This window comes from Aedes albopictus, chromosome 3 (assembly GCF_035046485.1).
Source record: "Aedes albopictus strain Foshan chromosome 3, AalbF5, whole genome shotgun sequence".
Classification (NCBI taxonomy): domain Eukaryota; kingdom Metazoa; phylum Arthropoda; class Insecta; order Diptera; family Culicidae; genus Aedes; species Aedes albopictus.
Genome location: NC_085138.1, coordinates 318,307,121 through 318,332,075, shown reverse-complemented (window position 1 = coordinate 318,332,075; position 24,955 = coordinate 318,307,121). Strand labels below are relative to the sequence as shown.

The 24,955-nt window shown below is 40.3% G+C and overlaps 1 protein-coding gene across 50 annotated transcripts in view; it reads left to right on the top strand.

Moving 5' to 3' along the window:
* LOC115262726 (cell adhesion molecule Dscam2) overlaps positions 1 to 24,955 on the top strand; it is a 232,095-nt gene that overhangs the window by 114,106 nt on the left and 93,034 nt on the right. For 4 of the 50 annotated variants that reach the window (XM_062842637.1, XM_062842609.1, XM_062842653.1 and 1 more), the window contains exon 6: positions 11,192 to 11,315. The exons of 35 other annotated variants lie outside the window; for them this stretch is intronic. In XM_062842637.1, coding sequence (XP_062698621.1) covers positions 11,192 to 11,315 — 124 coding nt within the window. Of the gene's footprint in view, positions 1 to 1,929; positions 2,051 to 2,428; positions 2,550 to 4,026; positions 4,151 to 4,477; positions 4,602 to 4,719; positions 4,844 to 11,191; positions 11,316 to 12,151; positions 12,276 to 19,214; positions 19,339 to 24,955 lie in introns of all 50 variants that reach the window. 11 more of the 50 variants (XM_062842631.1, XM_062842611.1, XM_062842621.1 and 8 more) reach the window with 7 other exon arrangements.

The following is a 24,955-nucleotide window of genomic DNA, read 5'->3' as shown; positions in this document are numbered from 1 at the left end:
ATTTTATTTAATTTGATTTTGCCGTTTCAAAGTTTTATATGTTAAAGTGGCACCCTGTCATTTTTTTTCGTATTCAAACTGGCACAACTCCGGAAGTAGCTCAAAATTTTACTTAGATCATATTTGTATAATAGTATTATACTGTAAATTTTCACATGAATCGGAGCAGTATTAGTAGTTTTATAACCAAAAGTGTGCTCTACTGGGGGTTCAATCAGAATTACTTCAGAAGGTCCATCTGGGGTTTTCCAGGAGTTACTTCTGAGATTCCTTCTGCGATTTCTGCAGGAAATAGTCCCAGGATACTTCTAATGATTTTTTTTTGATTAGTAGAAGTATTACTTAAACTTTCTGAGATAATTTCAGGAGTTCCTGGATTCCTTCAAAATGCCTTCCGAAATTGATCTAGAAAATGATTCCGAGATTCCCCTAGGATTACCACAGCATTTTTTCCTGAGACGCTTCCAAGAATAAATCCCTGGTGACTCCATCAATTTATTCTAGAAACCCTCTAGGATTTCCTTCAGCGCTTTCTCAGGAAGCTCCAGCTCTTTTTGGGGTTCCTCCAGAAGTTTCCTTCTGAGATTCCTAAAAGGTTCAATCCGAGATTCCTCCAGAACTCCTTCCAGGATTCCTTCAGAGATTCTTTCTTGGACTTCAAAAGATTTCTTCCGGAATTTCCCAAAAATTTTCGGGAATTCTCCAGGAATTCCATCTGTGGTTCTCCTAATAGTTTCTTTTGGAATTTCTCCAAAACTTTTTTTGGACGTCCAGAAAGAATTCTTGGACATTCTAGCAATTTCACCAGGGATTCCTCTAGGAGTTCTTTCGGGGATTGCTTCAGGAATACCTTCCTAAATTCCTTCCAAAATTCCATTAGTGATTTCCTTCTGGGATTTCTTTAGGAATTCTTTCTGCGATCCTTCCAAGAATGCTATAAGATTGCTCACAAGAACTTCTTTCAGTATTTCTCTGAAAGCTCCTCTGGGACCTCTCCAGGAACTTCCGGGATTTTTCCAGGAACTGCTTCCAGATTTTTTTAGGAAACTTCTTTCAGGATTCCCCCGGGAACTTCTTCTGGGCTTCTGTCAGGGTCAGAAATTGCTTCTAGATTTTTTTCAGGAACGTCTTCCGGGATACATTTGGGAACCCTTTCTGGGAATTCTTCCGGGAACTTTTTGCATGATTCCTCTTAGAACTTCTTCCAGGAATTCTTTCAGAAACGCTTCCTGGATTTCTTCAAAAACTCTTTTCAGGATTCTTTTCTGATTTCCTGATCTTAAATTGTCAAAGATTCACTATGGAGCGCCTTTGTACAAAATTCTAAAAAGGCAGGTCGTTGGTTTTATCTATATATCAACCAATACTTCATGGATTTTGATGAAAATTTTATGGCATTAGCTACACATAATGTACCATTACTGGTCCAAAAATTAGCTGTTTTAGTGTACGCAATCTGACGTTATGAAAAAAATTGTATGACCATATTTTGAACTTTGCCGAAGTCTTCAACTTTCTATTTTATCGGGATCGCAAGATATAGTTGATAAATGCTCATTTTACATGCTCACTAGCGTCACCTAGCGGCAGAATTGCAAACACACTGTGTGATGACGAATAAATTTGTAGAAGAGACCAACATGATTTGCCTTAAAAAGGAAATTTCTAGTAAATGGAATGGAGATTGAATCCACGATTTTTTGCTTGGTTATTAAATAGCTATCGTATGTATTCTACGTCGTATGGATTTCCTAAGATATTTCAGGCTTTTTCTCTTGTTGTCACACGATTCTGAAAAGCATTTGCCAACAGCAATCAAAATCTCCAAAGCCGCACAGGGTTTGCTTCTATCAACAACATACAGGCTTCATTAAGTAACATTCCCTGTCTTTTTCTAAACTAAGCAACGACTTTCCATGACCTTTACAGAACCTATCGGAAGCAAGGCGCCCTCCTTCTCGACAACGGTCATTACCATTATGATGGCACCGGTTAACGATAGTATCGCGTTACTTTGTCAGGCTCAGGGCTACCCAACTCCGGTTTTCAGGTAATTGTTTGACACAAGTCAGGGTACACTTCCACAGGAGAACTATTGTATCTAAATGTTCAGGTTATTGAAGGTTTGCGCTCCATGAAGGGGGTTTTGAACAATGTCTCTCTCTCTCTGTTTCCTAGAGCCGATCGGTAGCAAATCTCCGTCGTTTTCTTCGGACTCGATGGCTTTCGTTAGGAGTTCGATCAACGGCACTCTTGCGTTACTATGTCCGGCTCAGGCTTTCCCGGTTCCGATTTACAAGTAAGTTAGATGAGGATTGGTATTGTGTCACGTTTTGCACATTGGGTACCCTTAATCTCGACAAAGGCAGTTGGTGAATTCACGTCTTCACGTCTCTCATGCATGTATTGGTATTGTTAACACACACAGAACCCATCGGTAGCAAGGCTCCCTCGTTTGGGTCCAACGTCATGACGTATCTCGATACGGCGCTCAATTCGAGTATCGGTCTGCTGTGCCAGGCACAGGCCTATCCGGTTCCCGTTTTCAAGTAAGTCCACCGATACAGCTTCTCACCCAATTCCCAATGATTCAGTCAATAGATGTTCCACTAGCATTTGTATTCAGCACGTTCTTGGTTATGTTCCACATTTGATGCTTTTCGCAGAACCCATTGGCAGTAAAGCTCCATCGTTCGCTACGAATTCGATGAACTACGTTGATGCGGCCGTTGGAACTAGCGTTGCGTTACTCTGTCAGGCACAGGCCTACCCGGTTGCGATTTTCAGGTAGCTACTACATAACAGTTTACCGTGTATCCCAATCTTCAGGTTACAAGTAGTAGTAGTAAGACAGATAATTCATAGAAAACCCCCTCTAACGGTATTTCACAGAACCAATTGGATCGAAAGCTCCAGCTTTCAACAATGATGCAACTCAATACGCCGCTAATTGTGCGCAGGAAATGCACGTAACGTTACTGTGTAACGCACAGGCCTTTCCCGTGCCGATTTACAGGTATTCACACAATTGTGCTCTATCCCAACTATCAGGTCAATTCCGAATCAGATATACACGTCTTCGTTGTAACTTGGCGTAAACTATCCTATTTCAACTTTGTTTGATCAACATAACCCGTTGGTTTCAAAGCACCTTCGTTCAACAATGATGCGGCAGTGTTTGTCGTCCAAGTTGAACAATCGAAACAGTTGACTTTGCTATGTAACGCTCAGGCCTTTCCAGTTCCCGTGTACACAGTTAGAAAAAATCACCGACTTCGGTAATGTTTTACCGAAATCTCAACCGTTAAGTTTGTTTTACAGGAAAAATTCGGTAAAGGTAGCAACTTTTACCGAAGTTCGTTAGAGTTTGACAGATAAACGATAACATTTTACCGAAATTTGTTAGTTTTTTACAGAATTTCGTTAAAAAACCATTACCGAACGCTCAGCGGTTGAGATTTCGGTAAAAATTACCGAACTCGATTAGCTGTGTATCGGTAATTCACGTTATTTTAATATACTAAACGCGTGGGGTATTCTACTCTCAAGATTCTGGGTGATTCGAATAACTAACATGTGCTTTGTCCGTAGAACCCATCGGCTCTAAGGCTCCTACCTTTCCGTCGGATGAGAACAGTAGGTCCTACACCAAAGCAAGTGAAACCAGTCTAGCGTTGTTTTGTCAGGCCCAGGCTTTTCCAGTTCCGATAATTAGGTGAGCTTAGGTTTGAAACATCGGACACAACCTATTCGAGCAAATCAGGCAATTTCGAAGGTTTTGGCTCTTAGCTAATCGAACCGTAAACTTTCAGAGCCCATCGGTTCTAAACCGCCAACATTTCCGTCCGACGCTAGGAGTATTACTTATGTGAAACAGAGCAACACAAGTTTGGCTTTGTTTTGCCAGGCTCAGGCGTTCCCGGTTCCCATTACAAGGTACCCGCAGAAATCCCTTCATTCTTGGCATGTTTTGGTGTGAAATCGTATCAATTCTAACACGATTATTTGTTCGAAATCACTCTGCAGAACCTATTGGATCGAAACCACCAACCTTCTCGAACGATGCCAGAAGTAGCACTTACATCAAACCTAGTAATCACAGTTTGGCTCTGTTTTGTCAGGCACAGGCGTTCCCGGTTCCAATAACTCGGTAATAATCAGCTCAGATTACAGGACCCTATTACAGCATTCAGGTTCTTCATTTTCGAGAGTAGAAACTTATTAACACAGAAAACCTTGTTTTCTCCAAAAATCAGAACCCATCGGTTCCAAACCTCCGACGTTCAACTTCGATTACAAAACTCTGTCTTTTGTGAAACCAAGTGACACCAATTTGGCGTTGTTCTGCCAGGCACAGGCCTTCCCAGTTCCCATTACCAGGTAATTTGGAATTCCTCCCCCGAAAACATGTCCCAACATTCAGGCACAGTCGGTTAGGAATAGGCAAATCCACTACTATTTCGACCATCTTTCACAGAACCCATTGGATCGAAAGCTCCCACGTTCAACTTTGATTCGAAAACGTTCACCTTCGTGAAACCTAACAATGCTACTTTGGCGTTGTTCTGTCAGGCTCAGGCATTCCCGGTTCCGATTACAAGGTATTTTGAATTAAACTAGATATGGGTTCCAAATATCTCATAATTCAGGCTTTTTGTTTAGTTTTTCTGTTACGGCAGAACTCACTCGTTGAAACAAAACATATCCATTTTGTTCTAGAACCCATCGGATCGAAAGCCCCTACATTTCCGTCAGATTCGAGTACCAGTTCGTTTAAAAAGGCTAGCAATTCGACGTTCGCTTTGCTCTGTCAGGCTCAGGGTTTCCCGGTGCCCATAACCAGGTATAGGAAGCATTTACAGACTCTTCAACTAGAGCTTATATGGTTCATTACCTGTCCAAAGTTCTATTCGAACCATTTTGAATGTTCATTTTTATTGAGCTTGAGCTTTCACTGTTATGAACAATCCATCACTGTATTGGACTAACAACCGGCAATCCGCGAACCACAACGAACGTGTGCCGCTGCCACTCTCCCTTCTATTACACAGCAAAAGTTTCTGGAAATTACACCCGACGTAAAACATTTAGCATTTCCATTTTTTCCTATTTCACAGAATTTAACAACAGCTAATTTCTTGTATGAAATATTGAATGCGAGCTGTATACTGCGAGCAAGCTATAAATTTATAAACTGCGCCTGCGATCCCAATACTTGATTTTGATCCATCCAGCGTTGCGTGTATCATCCTAATTGGTTTTGCTGTAAAACCATGTTCTGACATTATCTATCCAAAGCTCATCTTTTTTCACTGTATCGTACGCTGCTTTAAAATCAATGAACAGTCTGCAAGTTATGTTCCTGAAATTCATCATCACATTTGATCCGTCGTTGATCAGCCCTCACTTAAACCAGCCTGGTATTCGCGATGAAGGATTCCTCAAGAGGTCTGAGTCTGTCGAACAGGACACACGAAGATACTGGCAAACGCCAAATTTTTCAGGGAAATCCCTCAAAGGGTAATTGGCACACTCTAGTCTGTGTCTCTTCTTGTAGATTGAGCATATGAGGCCATCCAACCAGCTGGTGGGCGATTCTTCATCCTCCCATATGTTTACAATAATCTGGTTGATTGATTGATGTAGCTGCTCGCTTCTATGATTGAGAAGTTCAACCGGGATCTCGTCTTTCCCATCAGCCTTGCTGTTTTTAACTCCTTAAAAGGACCTTCTTAACTTCATCCGGTGTTGATGATTCCACTGCTTGATCGTCGTCATTCATTATGCTAATCCTATTCTTGGGTGCTCCTTCACTGCTACCATTCAACAAATCTTCGAAGTGCTCCTCCCAACTGGCTGGCTTCCATTGTTTGTCTGTCAGGAAATTTCCTTCCCGGTCATTGCATATGGCGGGCACTGGCGCAGTTTTGTACCTTGCCCCATTGACAGTTGCATAAAACCTGCGCATATTGTTCCTGTCCATACTTTCCTGCGTTTCAGCAACCCACTCTCAGCTGTCGTTTTTTACTGTGGTGGTTTCGTGTCTCTTCTATTCTTCCCTCTCCTTATTGAGCCGGGTATCGACCACCGTGTGTGTACAATAAAAGTTAAATAGCTGCTGATTCCGCAGTAGTTCTTCTGGATATTCGTTCAGAAATGCTTCAGAAATTTCGCCAGGCGTTGCTCCGGGGATTTTTCAGAAGTTCTTTCGGGATTCCTATTAGAAGTTCCACCAGGAATGGCTCCGAAAGTTACTTCTGGGATTCCTCTAGAAATACGTTCATATATTATTTTACACAGATCGAAAAAAGAGTGTAAAATTCTGTGACATATGATGCACATAATTGGAGCATGGGATATCACAAAAGTTTACATGACATATCATGTAAAAGTCACAAAATAGCATGTAAACTTCCATTATATGTCATGTAATTCAGCATGACTCTGAGTGTTTACATGACATATAGCACAAATTTACATGTTATATCATGTAAACCATCATAACACTAAGTTTACATGACTAACATGAAGTTTACATGACGTGAAAATCTTATTATTTTTATCTGTGTAGGCTATTTTAGGCTAGGTTTGGGAAATTTTTCTCTGTAATCTCCTGAAATTCCTAAAGAATTTATTATAGGTTTCCTTTTGGGATTCCTTCTGGAATTCCGGATTCCTTTAGGTAAAGTTTTACGAAACTGGTACGCTTGGTTATCGGTTGGAATTTCATGAAAAGTTTTACCCAAAATACCCCAAAAAGTATCTGACCTCTGGCGCAGTGCTGGGAATGGTAACAGTAGTTTGCTTGAATCTGATGATTGACTGGCTGTCTTTGACGTTTCGTGGCCTTGTTGTTTACGAAATTTTATCAACTTTCGGACCTAGACAAATATCGATAGCTTTTCATGGGTGGTTTGATTCAATTCAAAATGTGCACCTGGGTACGCGTGCGTACGTAGAAAAGTGTGCTGATTTATGGATGGTGACATAGTGGCACCCCTCCAGGAGGTCTTTTTGGGATCCACTGGAATTCCACCAGGGATGCCTCCAAGAAATCCTTCGCGGTTTGTCCACAAATTTCTCCTAGAATCCTTCTAAGATTTCCTCCTGCGCTTTCTCTTAGTTCTTGATGAGTTTCTTCCGGGGGTTCATTCAGAATTCCATTAGAAGGTCCCTCTGGGGTTTTTCATGAGTTACTTCTGAGATTCCTTCTGGAACTCCTGCTGGAAATACTCCCAGGATTTTTCTAAAGATTTTATACTGGGATTTCTTAAGGAATACCTTCTGAGGTTATTTCAGGAGTTCCTGGATTCCTTCGAAATGTCTTCCGAAATTGATCTAGAAATTGATTCCGAGATTCCCCTAGGAATTCCTTCTAGGATTACCCCAGCAATTTTAGAATCCCATTAGGATTTCCTTCTGCGTTTTTTTTTCATGGAGCTCCAGCTGAGATTCTGAAAAGTTCCTTCTGAGTACCCTTCTGAGATTCCTTAAAGGTTCAATCTGAGATTCCTCCAGAACTCCTTCCAGGATTCCTTCAGAGATTCTTTCTTGGATTTCAAAAGATTTCTTCTGAAATTTCCCAAAAAAAAATCGGGAATCCTCCAGGAATTCCATCTGTGGTTCTCCTAATAGTTTCTTTTGGAATTTCTCCAGAAGTTTTTTTTTTGACATCCAGAAAGAATTCGGGGACATTCGAGCAATTTCACCAGGGATTCCTCTACGAGTTCTTTCGGGACTTGCTTCAGGAATATCTTCCTAAATTCCTTCCAAAATTCCATTAGGGATTTCCTTCTAGGATTTCTTTAAGAATTCTTTCTGCGATCCTTCCAAGAATCCTATAAGATTGCTGACAAGAAATTCTATCAGTATTCCTCTGAAAGCTACTCTGGGACCTCTCCAGGAACTTCTTTCGGGATTTTTCCAGGAACTGCTTCCAAATTTTTTTCAGTAACCTCTTTCGGGATTCCCCCGGGAATTGCTTCTGGGCTTCTTCTTCTTCTTCTTTATGCTCGACGTCCCCACTGGGACTTGGCCTGCCTCGCTTCAACTTAGTGTTCTTTGAGCACTTCCACAGTTTTTTAAAAGACAATTCACACCGTCTTCAGCCAGAGGCTGCACAGACTGAATACATTACTTACACTAGACGACGGACGAGACACAGAACACCCAGTGGCCCAGTGATGAATTTTTCGTTTGACGAAAAGTTTCCACCGACTGGAGCGGGAATCGAACCCACACTCCGAGGCTTACGATATGCCTAGACGACTGCCGCCGCTAATCACATGGCCACGAAACCCAGTTATTAATTGAAGGGCTTTCTTTGCCTGCCATTTCATGAATTTGTATATTGTGAGGCAAGTACAATGATACACTATGCCCAGGGAGTCGAGAAAATTGTCCTGACCGGAACGGGAATCGAACCTGCCGTCTCCGGATTGGCTATCCATAGCCTTAACCACTAGGCTAACTGGAGGCCCCAGGGCTTCTGTCAGGGTCAGAAATTGCTTCTAGAATTTTTTCAGGATCGTCTTCCGAGATATCTTTGGGAATCCTTTCTGGGAATTCTTCCGGGATACTTTTGGGAACTTTTTCCAGGATTTCTCTTAGAACTTCTTCCAGGAATTCTTTCAGAAACGCTTCCGGGATTTCTTCAAGAACTCTTTCCAGGATTCTTTTCTGATTTCCACCAAGAGTTCCGTCTGGAATTTCAGCAGACCCTTCTGAATTTTTTTCTGAAAGCTCATTTTGGAATTATTGCAGATGTTTCCAATGGAAAATCTTCCTTGCGTTTATTAGAGAATTTCTGAAGCATTTTGAGGAATTCCTCCATCAGTTTTTATTTATGGAATTCCTCATGAAGTTCCTGCAGGATTTCTTCAGGAAACCAAACAAGTTCCTTCTGGTTTTCCTCTAACAGTTCCTTCCAGGATTCAATTTTTTTCGAGAATACCTTCTGAGAGTCGAAAACAATATTTTAAGACATTTCAAAACCAGCTATTAGGAGAATCCCAGAAGAAATTCCTGAAGGATTTCCGGAACTCCCTGAAAATTTCCGGTAGTAGAAGGAATCACAGAAGGAATCCTGGAAGGAGTTCATGAAGGAATCTCGGATTTAATTGCTTCAGAAATCCAGGAAAATTCACTGGAAGAATTCCGAGAGTACTTCCTGGAGGAACCCTGGAAATAGTTTTTGGAGGAATCTCAGATGGAACCTTTTAAGGAATCTTAGAAGAAACTCCTGGAAAACCTAGAAGGAACCGGAAAACCGGAAGATTCTCATCAAGAGCTTACTGGGAAACCTAGAAAAAGGGGTCTGGAATAAATTTGTGGGCAAACCGCACACGCTTTTTGAATTCTTCTACTAGTGACTTTTGGGAATCTTACGCTTGTTTCTTTTTGCAGGAATGTATTTACGTAATATCACTAGATCGAAATCCTGAATTATTTCTTAAAAAGATCTCAGGAGAGTCCAAGACTTAACTCTTATAGGAATCACTAAATGAATTGAAGAAATTTCTGGATTTCTGGATCATCCCAGAATGAATCCGTAAAGGCATACGGAGAAATCCTTAAAAAGAATTCCTGCAGGCATTTCTAAAAGGAACTCTTGGAGTGATCCCCAGATGAAATTCCTGAAGGAATTCCATTCATGATGCACATTCTGGAGGAATCTCCAATGGAGCAATCTCTAGATATAGTTTCCGAAAGAATCCTCAAAAGAAATAGCTGGAGGAATCCCCAGGAGAACTTCCTAGAGAAATCCCCAGCAGGAACTCGTAGAGGAATCCCCAGGTGGCATTCTTAGGGTAATCGACAAAGGAAACAACAGATAGAATTTCAGCAGAATCCCCTGATGGACTTTCAGGAAGAATTCCTCCTGAAGGAATCCCTAGATGGCTTTCTTGGTGTAGCAAGATAAAGGAAGTTTCTGCAGAAATTCTCGTAAGGAATCCATAAAGGAATTCCCAATAGGAACTCCTGAAGGTATCCCCAGATTGCATTCCTACGGTAATTGACAATAATTGGAGTACTTGCAGGAATGATGGAATTTCTGGTGGAACCCCCTGGAGTACTTTCTGCAAAAATCCTCAGCAGCAAATCCTGAAGCAATTGGCATTCTCGGAGTAATCGAGAAATGGAGTTCGTGGAGAAAACTTCAGTAGAATTTCCGGTGGGCACCGTGATATGTGCAGTCAATTTGATATCCAATATCTCAATTTTCGGCACACAGTGAGATACGTACAGTATCTAATCCTATACAAAAATTGAAATCTATTGGTATGAAATTGACTTAGGTAAAGCGGCAATTGCCCAAAATAGGTACACCTGCCCAAATGGTACAAGTTCCTACTCATCTTTGCAACACCATCCACGATTTGTTCAAGTGTTTATGCTATGCTTCTTACAAGATTATTGATACAAACTCAAAGTTATTTTGTTTAACAAAATATGACGAATTCCTGTCTTTGTGTGGTGGATTCTCCGCCTGAAATTGATAAATGCGATTTAAAACTGCACAACACATCGTTTGTAAAAAAAATGTGTTAGATCGCGTTTACGTGCTTTATAGTGGATTTCCTGATGAAACTGATACTGAACTCAATCCAGTTGGAAGTTCTATGAAGCAGCATCATCTGCTTATATATAATTATATTCCGAATTTACATTTAAAAATCTTCAAAATTAGGACTTGTACATTCTGCTCCACAAAATTTTGAAGTAAAAACCGGTATTTTTATTACGAACATACCCTGTAACGTATCGGGAAATGAACCCAGGCATCATGGTTTTACAAACAGCTGCTCGTTTACCAGTAGAGCCACATGTGCTGGCTCTTATTTGGACTAATAAAATCCCAAAATTTAAAAACTCCTATGATTCCGCGTCCAGGCAATTTATTTCAAAAAATGTTATACATAACTATCTAATTACAATCTCAAACGTCCCACAATATTCTCCCCAGAACCGATCGGATCAAAAGCACCTAGTTTTTCAACCGCTTCCCGGACCAGTTCCTTCATTGAACCGAGCAATTCAAGTACCGTGTTGCTCTGTCAGGCACAAGGCTTTCCCGTTCCTATTACAAGGTATTGCAACAATTCACTTCCGAAACATTTTTCAGACAATTTGTTTGTTTTTTTGTTAGCTGCCTCATAGCAATGAATCAAATCGTTTTGTTTACCTTTAGAACCGATTGGATCGAAAGCCCCGTCCTTCCCGTCCGCAGCGTTGAGTAGTTCTTTCATGTTTCCGAGCACTTCGACTATTGCATTGTTCTGTCAGGCACAGGCGTTTCCCGTACCGATTACTAGGTATGATATAGATTCTCAAATGGTATTTCTATCCCAACATTCGTATAAATAGTCACGGCAATTTGTATTAAATAGTCCGGCAGGCTTGAACTTTAGAACGCGATACCCAAAATTTCAGAACCCATCGGATTGAAAGCGCCAACGTTTCCATCGGCACTACTTAGCGGATCGTTCAAGTATCCGAGCAATACTACATTTGCTCTATTTTGTCAGGCTCAGGCTTTCCCGGTTCCGATCACAAGGTAAACCCATTACTCAAACAACATTCAGGCAGTTTGTATTTAGTTGGGTCAATAGGGAAACCATGATACCAGTTTGCTGGTAATTGTTTTATTTCAAATTCATCTACAGAGCCCATCGGATCAAAAGCACCGTCCTTCCCGTCTACTGCTCGTAGCATAAGCTACGTTGAGGCCAGTAACAAAACGTTGGCATTGTTCTGTCAGGCACAGGGTTTTCCAGTTCCCATTAATCGGTAATGCACTCGATTTTATAAATATGAAACACACTAATTTTGGAGCATTCAGGCAATTTGTAGAAATTTCATAGTAATTACGGGTATATTAACAGATTCTGATTTCAACAGAACCCATTGGATCGAAACCACCGACATTTTCGTCCGATTCAAAGATCAGTATGTTCATGAAGCCGAGTAACTCCAGCCTGGCACTGTTCTGTCAAGCTCAGGCTTATCCCGTTCCCATCACTAGGTACATATGTACATACATGCTTCCCAACACATCAGGCAATTTGTTTTTTTTCTTTTAGTTAATCATGACTTAGATTGCTCGTTCATCTGGTTTATCATTTCCATTTATTCATATTTCGTCAATCAGAACCTATCGGATCGAAAGCTCCCACTTTTTCATCGGATTCGATGGGCAGTATATTTCGTCGTCCAAGCAGTAGTAATTTTGCGCTTCTCTGTCAGGCTCAGGCTTTTCCGGTTCCCATCACAAGGTTAGTTATTTCAGTGTTTCCAATAATTCAGTGTTGGGCAATACAAACGTTTCAGTAATTTCCCCATACAAATTGTGGGTAACTTTAGCACCGTCATTCATCCCTCAGTCGATTGCATTCATTTTTCCTGAGAACTGCAAGTTATCGAAATGCCAAATAAACTACGGTTAACTTTTAACTGTAAACAAAACATGCTCCAACCTGAACGATGCTCATTGAAGTGCTGTTTCCACCTTTCAATCCCTTCCGTCAAGACCACATAGGATCGAGATGGGGTCTTCGGTGCACTTATTCCTTGTTAATCAAGACGTCTAGCCGATCCGATGCAAATGTGCACTTTTATTATACTTTTTAGGCTTACCAAAAATAGTGTGATAGTCCAGTTTGGCGTGTAATCTGCAATACGTCACAATACTCGATGTGTGGCTGTCGCTCTCCATCGTCGGTCACGCCCGTCCAATGCTCGTCAGATCTTGCTCCATCTGATCCGCTTATCGTGCTCCCTGCGCTCCACGCCTTCTTATGTCAACCGAATCATTAGCAAACATTATCTTTGCAGAGTTGTTGTCCGGCATTCTAGCAATATGCCCGTTTCTTTTCGGCTTTGGCCACCTCCTGGATGCTGGGTTCGCCGTAGAGTGCAGAGAGCTCGTGGTTTATCCTTCTCCGGCACACACCGTTCTCCTGCATATTTCACATTGTAAAAGATCGTCCTTAGCACGCGTCACCCGAAATTTCCCGAGTGCTTGCAAGTCCTCCTCGAGCATGGTTCATGTCTCGCATCCGTAGAGGACCACCGGTCTTTTTAGCGTTTTGTACATGGTGCATTTGGTGCGGGTCTGAATCTTTCTAGACTGCAGCATCCACAATAAGTAGACACGACTTCCACTGTTGACGCGTCTTAGAATTTCGAGTAAGACAAATTTGTCCACCACCTTGAAAGTAACCTCGTCTATCGTGACATTATGTACTACCTCCTGGAAAGAGCGGGTCCGCTGTTTCCGCTTGTGTTTGCAATGTTCCACGTCCTGCCGGGTGCCTTGCTGCAGCATTACCGCTTGCTCAGTGTGTCTAATATTTTTTAACGAATCCGATGAGAAAGACTGTTTTGGAAAAATGTGGTATGTATGGCCATGTTTTTGTAAGCGGAGAAATCGATGAATCGTAGGCGTCCTTGCAGGGCACATAGATTATGCTGTTGTTGAAGAATCGGTCCTTGATTCTCAACCTGCATATAGGGGAACTTACGTATTTTCGGCAGTTTTGTTCTCTTCGTCATGGGGGGTTTTTTGAAACCTGTTGATCTCAAAGTTGGTCTCAATTCCTTCCCAACCAAGCTGAGTTATGTGCCCGAATTTCAGGCAATTTGACCCTCTAAAACCCCCCTTGACGAAGAGAACAAACCTGCCGATAATACCCTTTGTCACCCTATTCTTTCGTCGATCGGCCACCAACCGATCATGCGCCCCTGCAACCAACCGAGCCCGCGCCCTTCTGTAGATTGGCGAGTATGCGGTGCGGGTGCTCCCTAACTAAGAGAAGAGATCGGCAGCTCCACGTGCCGAGTTTCCAATCGCAATTTCTTCTTGTGCGCTGGGGTCGTCCCAGTCAACATACGATCGCATATGATGTTATATAGGATACAAAAGTGGAGACGATATACGCACACTTTATACACGGTTAAATGGGAGCATGAACATATATGGCCTCCACTTTAGCATCCTACTCAACCTCATAAGACTTTGTGTTAACTGGGGTTGCTGAATATGCGTTGCAATGTTTTTTTACAGTTGGCTCCCAGGGACTGATAACAATCCCCTACTTTCCGGAAGACCATTGTGCACAGTTCAGCTAACAGTTCTTCCCTGGCACTAGGACGTCGGTCAGCCGCCTCTAACATGGGGATCAGACGCTGTTGTATGTCGCTCCTCCTGGAGAATAGACGCCCAGGTTTACCGAAGCAAACCCCCCCCCCCCCCTTCACTGATCAAAGTTCCAACCGGTGTTGGTCACCTGATCTTCCCCAAGGTTACTCGAAGTCTATGGGGTGATTCTCTGGCGATATTTTTTTACTGATCCCTTAGCAGTGACAACATTTTTGCGGAATATTTGAAAACTGCCCATTCGCCAGATTTTTCCTCAAAGCTGTCTAACAAACTTGTTTCAAGACTTCTTATGACTTCCTCACCAAATATTTTAATATATCCCTGATATTTGTAGTACATGGCTTTTTCTATCTTTGCGTATACTCAGTTGTTTGAATTCCAAAATGAGTAGCAAATTCCATAAGGCATGGTACACAAATTACGTAAAGCTAAAATCAGCCATTTCAGACCCCCTCCCTCCCCCTTTGTAACGGTTTTTGTATGGAAACTCAATTTTTTTGTATGAACCGTAACGCTAGGCTGGACTCCCCCCCCCCTCTAACATTACGTAATTTGTGTACGGTGCCTAAAAAGTTCATTGTTATGCTTCGGCAGATTAATTATTTCCAGTTTTGTCATAATAAAATCAAAGCTTGTTAATCTAGGCTCTCTGATTTCAGCGCCCATTCACTAGTAAACTCCCATGGATGAATTCCTGGAGGAATCTTTGAAGTAACCGCTTGGGAAATTCCAGAAGGAACTGCTGGAACAACTTCTGAAAGAATCCATGGAATAACTTTTTGAAGAAATCCCTGCTGAAAATTTTTAAATGATTCAAGGAATATTGAAGAAGTCTCTAAAGATATATCCAAACGTATAGCTAAAGAAATTTCTGAAAAAAAAACAGGAATGTTTAAAGAATCCATAGATGGATTTTCTGAAAAAAATTCAGGAGGAATACCTGAAGAAACACTTGGAAACTTCTGGAGGAATACCTAACAAAATCTCTTGAGATATTTTTGAAAAAAAAAAAAATCCTGGAGAAATTCCCTAATAAAAATCCTATTTTTTTATGAGTTCCTGGAGGAACCCATAGAGAAATTCCTAGATGTACACTTCAAGGGAATCCTGGAGGAATTTCTGAGAAAATACATTGAGGAAAACCTTGCGAAATTTCTGAAGAAATTTCTGCAGGAATCTCTGCAAGAATGTCTTCCAGCCTTTCCGTAAGAATCCTTATAAGAATCTCTGAAATAATCTGTGGAAAAATTCCTGAAGGAATCCTTGGAGGATTTTCTGAGACTTTCTTAAGAAATCCTTGGAGCAATTTCTGGAAGATAACTTCAAAGAAATGAAGTAATTTTGGCAATTTCCTTAATAATCTCTTGTAGAATTTCTAAATCAATCCTTGAAGAAAATTCTTTAGGAAGCTTTTGAGAATTTTTTTTAAGAAGTTTTGAGTTTCTGATTTATAATCTATCCGTGAATCATTTTCTAAAAAAAAAAATCCATGGAGTATTTTTGAGAAAGTTCATGGAAGGCTTTGTTTCCTATTCCCGCCTCTGGGGGGAATGCCTCGGCCCAGAGTGACTAGTACGATTATATCACTGACAATTAGTCCCGCACTGACGAGAGGTTCTGCTTCCACCACACTAAAGAACACTGAGGATCACTGGGTAGAACAAAATCGATTTATTTTGGATACGAATGATGCTTGCGTGTGGACAATTCGCGTACTGTGAGAAGACTGACTGGTGGTACATTCTCCTATCTCCGGGCTGCCGGAAAAAAATTGAGTGTATCAATTATCTACCTATCTCTGAGTTACCAGCGCGCGGTCATCAGTTAAGCTGATGATCGATGCAAAGTGGGGCTTAGCTATTTATGGTTCAAATTCTACAATATTTTACAGCTTTCTAGATGAATGATTTAAAAAATTTCGTAGAGGATTTCTTTAATAAACTCTGGAAGATTTTTTCAGGAACTCGTAAAAGGTTTGTTAAATGGAGCCTAGGATGGATTTCAGCAAGGGTCCATGAAAGAATTATCGAAAAATCTGTGGAAGTTTTTTCAAAGTAATCCTTGGAGAAATTTGTAAAGAAATCTCTGGAAGAAAATTTGGAGATATTCCTGAAGAAATTATAAGACGAATTTATAATAAAAGTCATGGGAGATTTTTTGAAAGAATCTCTCGATAAATGAGTGAGGGAACTTTAGAGGAGTTTCTGTAGGAATCCTTGCAGAAAATTTCCGAATGGATCTCACACATTTTTTAAAGTGTCCCTGGAGGAATTTCTAAAGAAATCCCAGGAAGATTTTCTGACATTTTAAAAAAAATCTCTGGAGCAATTTCTAAAGCAAACCCCGGAAACAGTTTTGGAATAAATCCTTGGAAGACCGTTTGAGAGAATGCTTAAAGGAAAAAATCCAGAAAAATAGGGTAAATCTCTGAAGGATTTTCTAAAACGATCCCTGGAGGCATTTCTGCTGAAACTCATACACAACTTTCTTACACAGTCTTTGTGAAACTTCCTGAGGAATTCCTAGTGGAATTTCTGGAGAAATAAGAAGTTCCTCTGGGAATGTCTGGTGAAATCTTTGGAAGAATTTCCAAAGAAATTCCAGTACAAATTTTGAAGAAACGTTTGAAACCTTTTCTTAAAAACTCTGGAATAGTTTCTGAAGGCGTCGCTGAAAGTTTTATTAAAGGAATCTCTGGAGTAATTTCCGAAAAAATGTCTAAATAAACTCCTGAAAGAATCTCTGAACGAAGTTTTGAAAGAATCCCTGGAGGAATTTCTGCTCAAATTCATGGATAGTTTTTTTCTTAAATGAGGAATTTCAGAAGTAAATCATGTAAGATACTTTGAAAGAATTCTTTTTGAAATTTGTGGAATAGGAGGAATTTTTCAACAATCCCTGAAGAAAATTTCGGAATGAATCCATGAAAGTTTTTTTTTAAGAATCCGTGGGGAAATTTTTGGCGAATCATAGAGAAAATTTCTAAAAGATTTTTTTAGAAAGATTTTTGAGAAAATTTCTTAATGACATTTTTTGGTAGATTTTCTAAAAGAATCTCCAAAAGATTCTTCAAACGAAAGACTAGAGAAATGTCTGAATAGATATCCAAAGGAATTTCTCCCTAGGCGAATTTCTCAAACAATATCTGGAATGATTTGTGAAAAATCATGGAGAAAAAGCAAATCATTCTAGTCTTCGTAATCGAATTCTTTGGAAGAACACATGGAAGATTTTATGAAATAATCTGTAACATGATGAATTGTTTGAAGTTTTCTTCCGAGATCGTCGTAATAAAGTTAAAAATTCTGAGTTCTTTTACTTTAATTCAACACCTCAACATTGCAACAAAAGGCGACCGAGCAGATAGTGTTACAAACCGACACTACGTGTACAGAAAGATCGTTCGGCAAATACAGCGCAATCAATTTCCGAAGGAAATTCAGGAGGGATCGCTGGAAGAATTTCTGAAGCAATTAGTAAAGGAAATTTTTTGAAGCAATTCGTAAAGGAATTCCAGGGTAAATCCTCGGAGACATTTTCAAAGGAAACCCTCAATGAATTTCTGAACTTTTTGAATTTTTTGAGACATTTATGCCAATAACGGTATTGTGCATGCTCAAAATATTGGCTTTTGAATCAATCGTACATATTTTTGGAAACAAAAGATTCCGATCGTAACAAGCTCGCGAGATAGTAGTTTATTTGTTATAATTTGTTAATAACTATCATTGAGTTGAAGTCATCCCTGCAGGTGGTGTTTTTGATAGGACAGCTGATGTAGTATTTTACCTTGAGATACCCCTTGATTGATTAGCAAGTTCGTACTTTTTTTTATGCATTTTTGATTCAATATTTGGAGTTACTGCAAGAATATTTCATTGTCGCCTATTGCTAGGCCGTTTTCAGCATAGTTCTCGATAGGTATAGGATATAGTAGTAGTTGCTAGACCCATGTTTTTGTATGGAAAACTATAGGAAATCTTAAAATGCTGTAAAATGACAGCAGATCTACATTAGCGTGGGTCATCGGAACCGTTTTCTCAGATCAAACCTTTTTTGGTTCCGTTTCGGGTCCTGAGTATCTGTGCAAAATTTGAGCACGATCGGTTGCGTTTACACTTTGCGCATTGCAATTGAAATTTGTATGGGATTTTGTATGGGAAAACATACTTTTTTGCATTTTTGTCATAAGTTGAAAAAGTTTGTCTGAAACTTTTTAACCGAGCCTGTAAAATGATAGCCTAGGATGTTCTGAAAAACTTTGTTGACGACCGTAAAGCGATCCGATGCTTGTGAAAATAGTTATAACCAACGAACCGCATGCATGTGTTTATGTTTTAACATGTAAAGGAATAACAATAGCAACAAAATCATGCTGTTTAGCCAAGCAATGCCAACGCTATAACTTTATTCATAAGCATCAGATCACTTCGCGGTCTTCGACAAAATTTTTCAGGACATCCTAGGCTTTGTTTCCCTTTTATCGGTTACATGGTTTTAGAAAAATTCGAGCTTGTTATGAGAGAAATGAAAAAAGTGTGTTTTCCCATGTAAAACTCCATACAAACTTCAAACGCGATGCGCAAAACGTAGACATAACCGATCCTGCCCAAAATTTTGCACACTTATTTGGGTCCGGAAATGGGATCAAAAAAGCTTTGATCTGATGGGATATCAACAAATTTTTAGTTTTTTCATATAATGGATGACCCACTCTAATCTACATAATCAATTGCAATTGGCTTTAGCAGACGAACATATGACGAAGCCACACCCTGACTTTTCAAGAGCACAAATCTGAAGAACCAAATGACAATTTGTGCTGAACAATTGATCGATTTGACACCACCAGTGGGTAACGAATCGATCAATTTTTCTGCGGAAACCATCAATTGGTTTGTTGAATTGGTGCGGCTCCGTCATAGTTTCACCTTACCATAGATTTTATTCGCTCTATCGGTTCTATTCCAACATTCTGGCAATGATTACTTATTTATGAGAAAAAAAAACACTTAACTAACACTATTCACAACCATCTCCCCTTACACCACAGAGCCCGTTGGTTCCAAACCGCCAACGTTCTCGTCGGAATCGAAGGGTAGCATTTTCGAAAAACCGGCCAACAGCAGCTTTGCATTGCTCTGTCAGGCACAAGCCTTTCCCGTTCCGATCATGAGGTAAGCCATCAACAATTTGAATCACAAATAACAAGAGGGTAGTACATTTCACATAATGAATAGCTGGACAAATAGAACATTGTTCTCGTGACGGCCGTTTCGCATACAATAATTGGGATTGATGTGATCAAAATTTAACGATGTGAATAAAATTCACAAAGACAAACTTCGTTATGTGAAATATTCACTCTGAATTCATCATCATCATTCAAATTTTTGGAAAGCTAATCGAGATCCACTGCTGAAGGCCCATTGGACGAAATCTCTTGAATCAGGCAGAAGCATTCCGTGCATTGTTTAGTTACTTTGGTTTCGTTTTTTCGAAAAGTTTAAATTTCATTGATTCAATCGTAAATCATCACTCATTCAGACCACATTACAGATCGATTGATTGTTCAAGAACACTAATGCCCAATAAAGAAAACCATAAATTCAAATGTCTCTTTTCTCTCTCTTTTTCTCTTCTTTTTTTCCCTATCAGAACCTGTCGGCAGTGTTGCACCGAAAATTTCCGGGGACCGCCTTCAGGAAATGAGTGTAACCAATGCACAGGATTTTGCCATGCTCTGCCTTGCTCAAGCCTTTCCGACACCGGCCTTCAGGTGATTGTCGATTGTGCTTTTTTTCTTCCGGTATTCATTTCTTGTTGAAACATATTGACCATCTAGTAGCGACACCTGTATGATTGGAACTAGAGAAAAGTAACCGTGCTATAGTTCTGACGTTGGACGCTTCCAGTGGAATGTCCTTATCTGATTCGTTATTTTGAAGGCGGAGCGTGATTGAACAAAATTTTACGTTGACAAAATCCAGGGATATTCTACAGTTTTGATAATAAGCGTCCAACATGCAGACCACGGTTAAATATTTATAACTTTTTTTTCGACATGTCATTTTGTTGCTTAATTGGCTAGTTTTGAATACACGCATCATGTTATAACTCACTATGAAATACTTCTGTTTTGCTTGTTTAAATACCTATCGTCCCAACATTCAGTGCCACTGTTTATTATAAGAAATTACATAAAACTATTTAAAATCACACTGTGTAATAAATTCCAAGAAAAACAACCTCAAGTGTTTGTACTAGTCGACTACTTTTTAAAATGTCTTTTTCAAACGTTATTTGAATCAATGCATTGCTGAGTCCTGAGCTAGTTTATCTAAGGACCCACAGGTTTACTTCCCTTCCGAAGGAAGAATTCACATTTTTGTGAGTGGGAATTGTAATTTTGAAGAAATTATTTGAAACTTTGGCAGTGCTGCCAAAATTTCAAAATATTTTAAAAGTACTCAACTAGATCTAAAACTTACAATGGCTAAATTAAAATAGAACGTTTATCTTCAAGAAAACACCACATTATTGGCTATCTCACTTTCACAGAACCGGTGGGCAGCGTTGGTCCGAAAGTTTCCGGCGGTCGTCTTCAGGAAATGGTTGTCAGGTCTAACGAAAGCTTCTCCATAGTTTGCCCGGCACAATCGTTTCCAGTTCCCGTGTTTAGGTAATAACCCCAACAGAAAAAAGGACAGCATTCAGGCAATTTGTAAATTTTGTTTCCTGCATATGTAACATTCATTACCTTCAATATCGTAGAACCGGTTGGTAGTGTTGCCCCGAAAATCTCCGGCCATCATCTGCAGGATTTGAACGTCAAAGCATCGAACGACTTTGCCATTCTCTGCCTTGGACAATCGTATCCGACACCAAGTTTTAGGTAAAACGCTTATCTATGGAGGAAGTTGAGTTAAACTCCCTATCAGACATTCAGGCAATTTGGTTGTAACATTATTCGTGATCGGCTACTAGGCTAGTTAACTAATCATTTTTATGGAACAGAACCGATCGGCAGTGTTGCTCCCAAAATATCCGGTGGATTGCTGCAGGAAATGAAGGTTCAACTTGGCCATGACTTTGCCATCCTATGTTTGGGACAATCGTACCCGATGCCAAGTTTTAGGTAAAGTTCCTCTTCCGAAGAATTCGTTACAATTCCGTACCCGTCGACATTCAGGCACTTTGCTTTTATAACCTCTTCTGTGTAGTGAACGGCTTAAACAGAGTTTATGTTTTCCACCCATAACTAGAACCCGTCGGTCTTGTAAAACCCAGAGTGAGCAATAAGTTCGAAATGATCGATGTTGCTATCAATACGACATTCGTTGGCCTCTGTAATGGACAGGCATTCCCCGTTCCGGTCTATAGGTATTGAGGAAAATTCGGTTAGGATTGGCTTGCATTCGTTTAATAACTCAAATTTAACTTTCCAGGTTAGACGGTAAGTATTGGATCATGTTGTAAATATAACGATGGAAAACTGATTCTGCTGACATTGAACTAAGAAAACCTATTCCACCCTAAAGGAAGAAATAACCTATAGGAAGACGTCAGCTGTTGTGTCTATGATTGCTGTATATTTTTTAACTGCCTATATATTTTTTAACTGCCTATTGCATTTGGTAAACATTGCCGCATGCCATTTATATTCAGATGTAGATTTAGAACCAGTGATCTTTGATACAAAACTATATTTTAGTAAGTTTGATTTCGTCCTCACACATGCGGTTTTTGAGAAATTCGCGTGACCCGTGACCATATATTGGAAACCACTGATCTTTGCAACACATCCATATTGAAAATTCTACTCCTTGAGATGAACAAGTCGATAAACATGTGCACTTCACTCACACACTTCCTCACACTCTCGGTTCTTGAGAAGTTCGCGTGGCCCATGACCATAGATTGGGAACCACTGAAATGAAACAGCTAAATTGTTGATTGCAACTAAGTAACTTAAATCCCGCTTACACGCTAAATTACAAATAGCTTTCTCTCAATTTACGCTCAAAGTTTGGCGTATATTGATATATTTTAATGTGTTCCGAACATTGCACTTTGAGAAATACAGAATCACTAGTTCTTCATTCTTTTTAGGAATTTGTTCTATAAGGTCTGAATATCACGAAACAGAAATTTCAAAAATCCTAAGGCTTACTAGCGCCTACTAGCGGATAAACCTAGAATCAATTACCACGAGGAAGGTTTGTTCACCGCATGACTTCACTTTCATTAGATTTTCTACCACTTCTACTTGTATCATGCGAATCTCTTCCGAACACAGTTTTTGCAGGGTTGCTATCCAGCGTTCTTGCGACATGCCCTGCACATCGTATTCTTCCGGTTTTGGCGACCTTTCAGATGCTGGGTTATCCTGCACGTCCCCAAAAATTTTCTTTAGCACACATCGCTCGAGAACATCAAGTACTTGCAGGTTCTGCTCGAGCATGATCCATAACATAAGGCCTCTTCGTATTTCACGGCTCACGCAATGTTAAAAGCAGCCACGAGTCTATCACCGGTCGTAGTCCCAGTCGAGTTCCAAACGAACTAGACTAGAGTGTTCGCCAGAAATTTTCACGAAGTTTTGTACACCGTCCATCATTGTTGCTTCTATCAAACTTATAACCTTTCCGAAACGTCGTTCTCATCTATGATTATCCATTGCTCTGCGCGGTCGATACTGTCATACAACGCATTGAAATCATTGAAGATCTGGTCATAGTTTGACCATAATGTCAACATCGGCAAAGCGAAGACGTTCTCATTAGACTGTAGGAGGAATTTCCGAATTCCACGAGGACTCCCCGAAGGAATTCTAGCAGTAATTCTCGAAGGAATTCCAGCAGTAATTCCCGAAGGAATTCCAGCAAGAATCCCCGGAGGAATTCTGAAAGCAATACCTGGAAGGCTTCCGTGAGAGATCTCCAAAGAAATTTCAGGAGGAATCGCAGAAGTAATTCAAAGAGAAATTCCAAAAAGGAATCTCGAAGGAACTCCAGAAGGAACCCCCGACGGAATACAAGGAGAAATCCCTGAAAGAATTTTCGGAGCCATCCTCGATGGAAAAACTCCGCAGGAGAAACCCCCGAAGAAATTCTAGAAGGAATTCCCGTAGGAACTCTAGGAGGAATCCCTGAAGGAATCCCAAGAGGAATCCCCGATAAAATTCTCGGTGGAGCTCTAGAAAGAATCACCAAAGGAATTCCAGGAGGAAACCCCGAAGTCATTCTAGGACGAATCGCCGAAGGAACTCCAGAAGAAAATCCCGAAGGGCTTCCAGGAGGAATCTCCGACGGAATATCAAGCAGAACCACTGAAACTGAAGGAATTCCAAGCGAAACCCTCAAAGGTTTTTCAAGAGGAAATCCCGAAGGAATTTCAAGACGAATACCCATACGAAGTCAAGCAGGAATCCAAAAAATAAAAAGAAAGAATCGCCGAAGAAATTCCAGGAAGAATTTTCGAAAAAAGTTGAAGAGAAATCACCAAAGGAATTCCAATTGGAATTCCAGGAGGAATCCCCTACGGTATATCAGGAGGAATCCTCGAAAGAATTTCAGGAGGAATCCTCGATGGAAGTCCAGACCAGATAGAATGCCCGGAAGAATTCCATGAGGGATCTCCGTAGGAAGTCTAGGGGTCTCTGAAGAAATTACAGGAAATATCAGGGAGAGCCACCGAAGGAATTCCGGGAGGAATATTCGAAGGAATTCTAAGCGGAATCCTCGAAGATTTTTCAAAAGGAAACCTCGAAGAAATTCCAAGAGTAATTTCCATACCAAGTCCAGCAGGAATCCCCAAAAAAATTCAAGAAGGAATCCCCTACTCTATGAAGAATTTCCGAATCCCACGAGAAATTTCCAAAGAAATTCCAGGACGAATCAACGATTGAATATCAAGAGGATTCCTCGAAAGAATTTCAGGAGGAATCTCCGAAGGAATTCTAAGAGAAATCACCAAAAGAATTCGACTGCGCCGCTATTTTCAAACTACGAATGGAATTGCTCATTACCGTTTACAAAATGTAAGTGTCAAATCAAAAAAGGTATCATTGACCATTGAAAAGCCCTCGCAGAGACAATTTCTGGCTACGCCACTGATCAGGAGGAATCCCTGCAGGAATACCAGGGGAAATTCTGGAAGGAATTCCATTCAGAATATCCGAAAAATTTCCAGGCAGAACCCTCGAATGATTTTTGGAATTATTGAATTATTCCCTGAGGGAACTCCTGTGGCAATTCCTGAATCCAGCTTCTGGAGAAATCTTTGTTGTAACTCCGTCAGTCCTCCAGGAAAAATTTCAATCCCAATCTACAATCTGAAAGAACCCCAAGAGTGATCCCTGGAAGAATCCCGAAGAAACTTCTCGAGGTTTCCTCTAAAAATATCCTGAAGGAATCTTAGAAGGAACTCTTATATAGGAATCCCTGAATAAACTTCTGGGGGTATCCCTTAATTCTCCCCTTCTGGCGGTATCCTTGGATCCTCCTATAAGATTCTCTGAATGAACTTCTTGAGAAATTTCTGAAGGAAATTCTGTAGGAATTCCTGAAGAAATTCAGGAGGAATCTCTGAAGAATCATTTGCAAGAATCCCTCAAACTCCTGGAGAAATCTCTAAAGAAACTCCTGGATTAATTTCTGTAAGAACTCCTCTAGGAATCTCTAAAGGAACTTCAGAAGGAATCCCTGCAGGAACTCCTAGACTAATTTCTTAAGACCTCCTGTAGAAATTGCTGAAGAAACTTGATGGGTCTCCAGGGGGCATTTATGTATG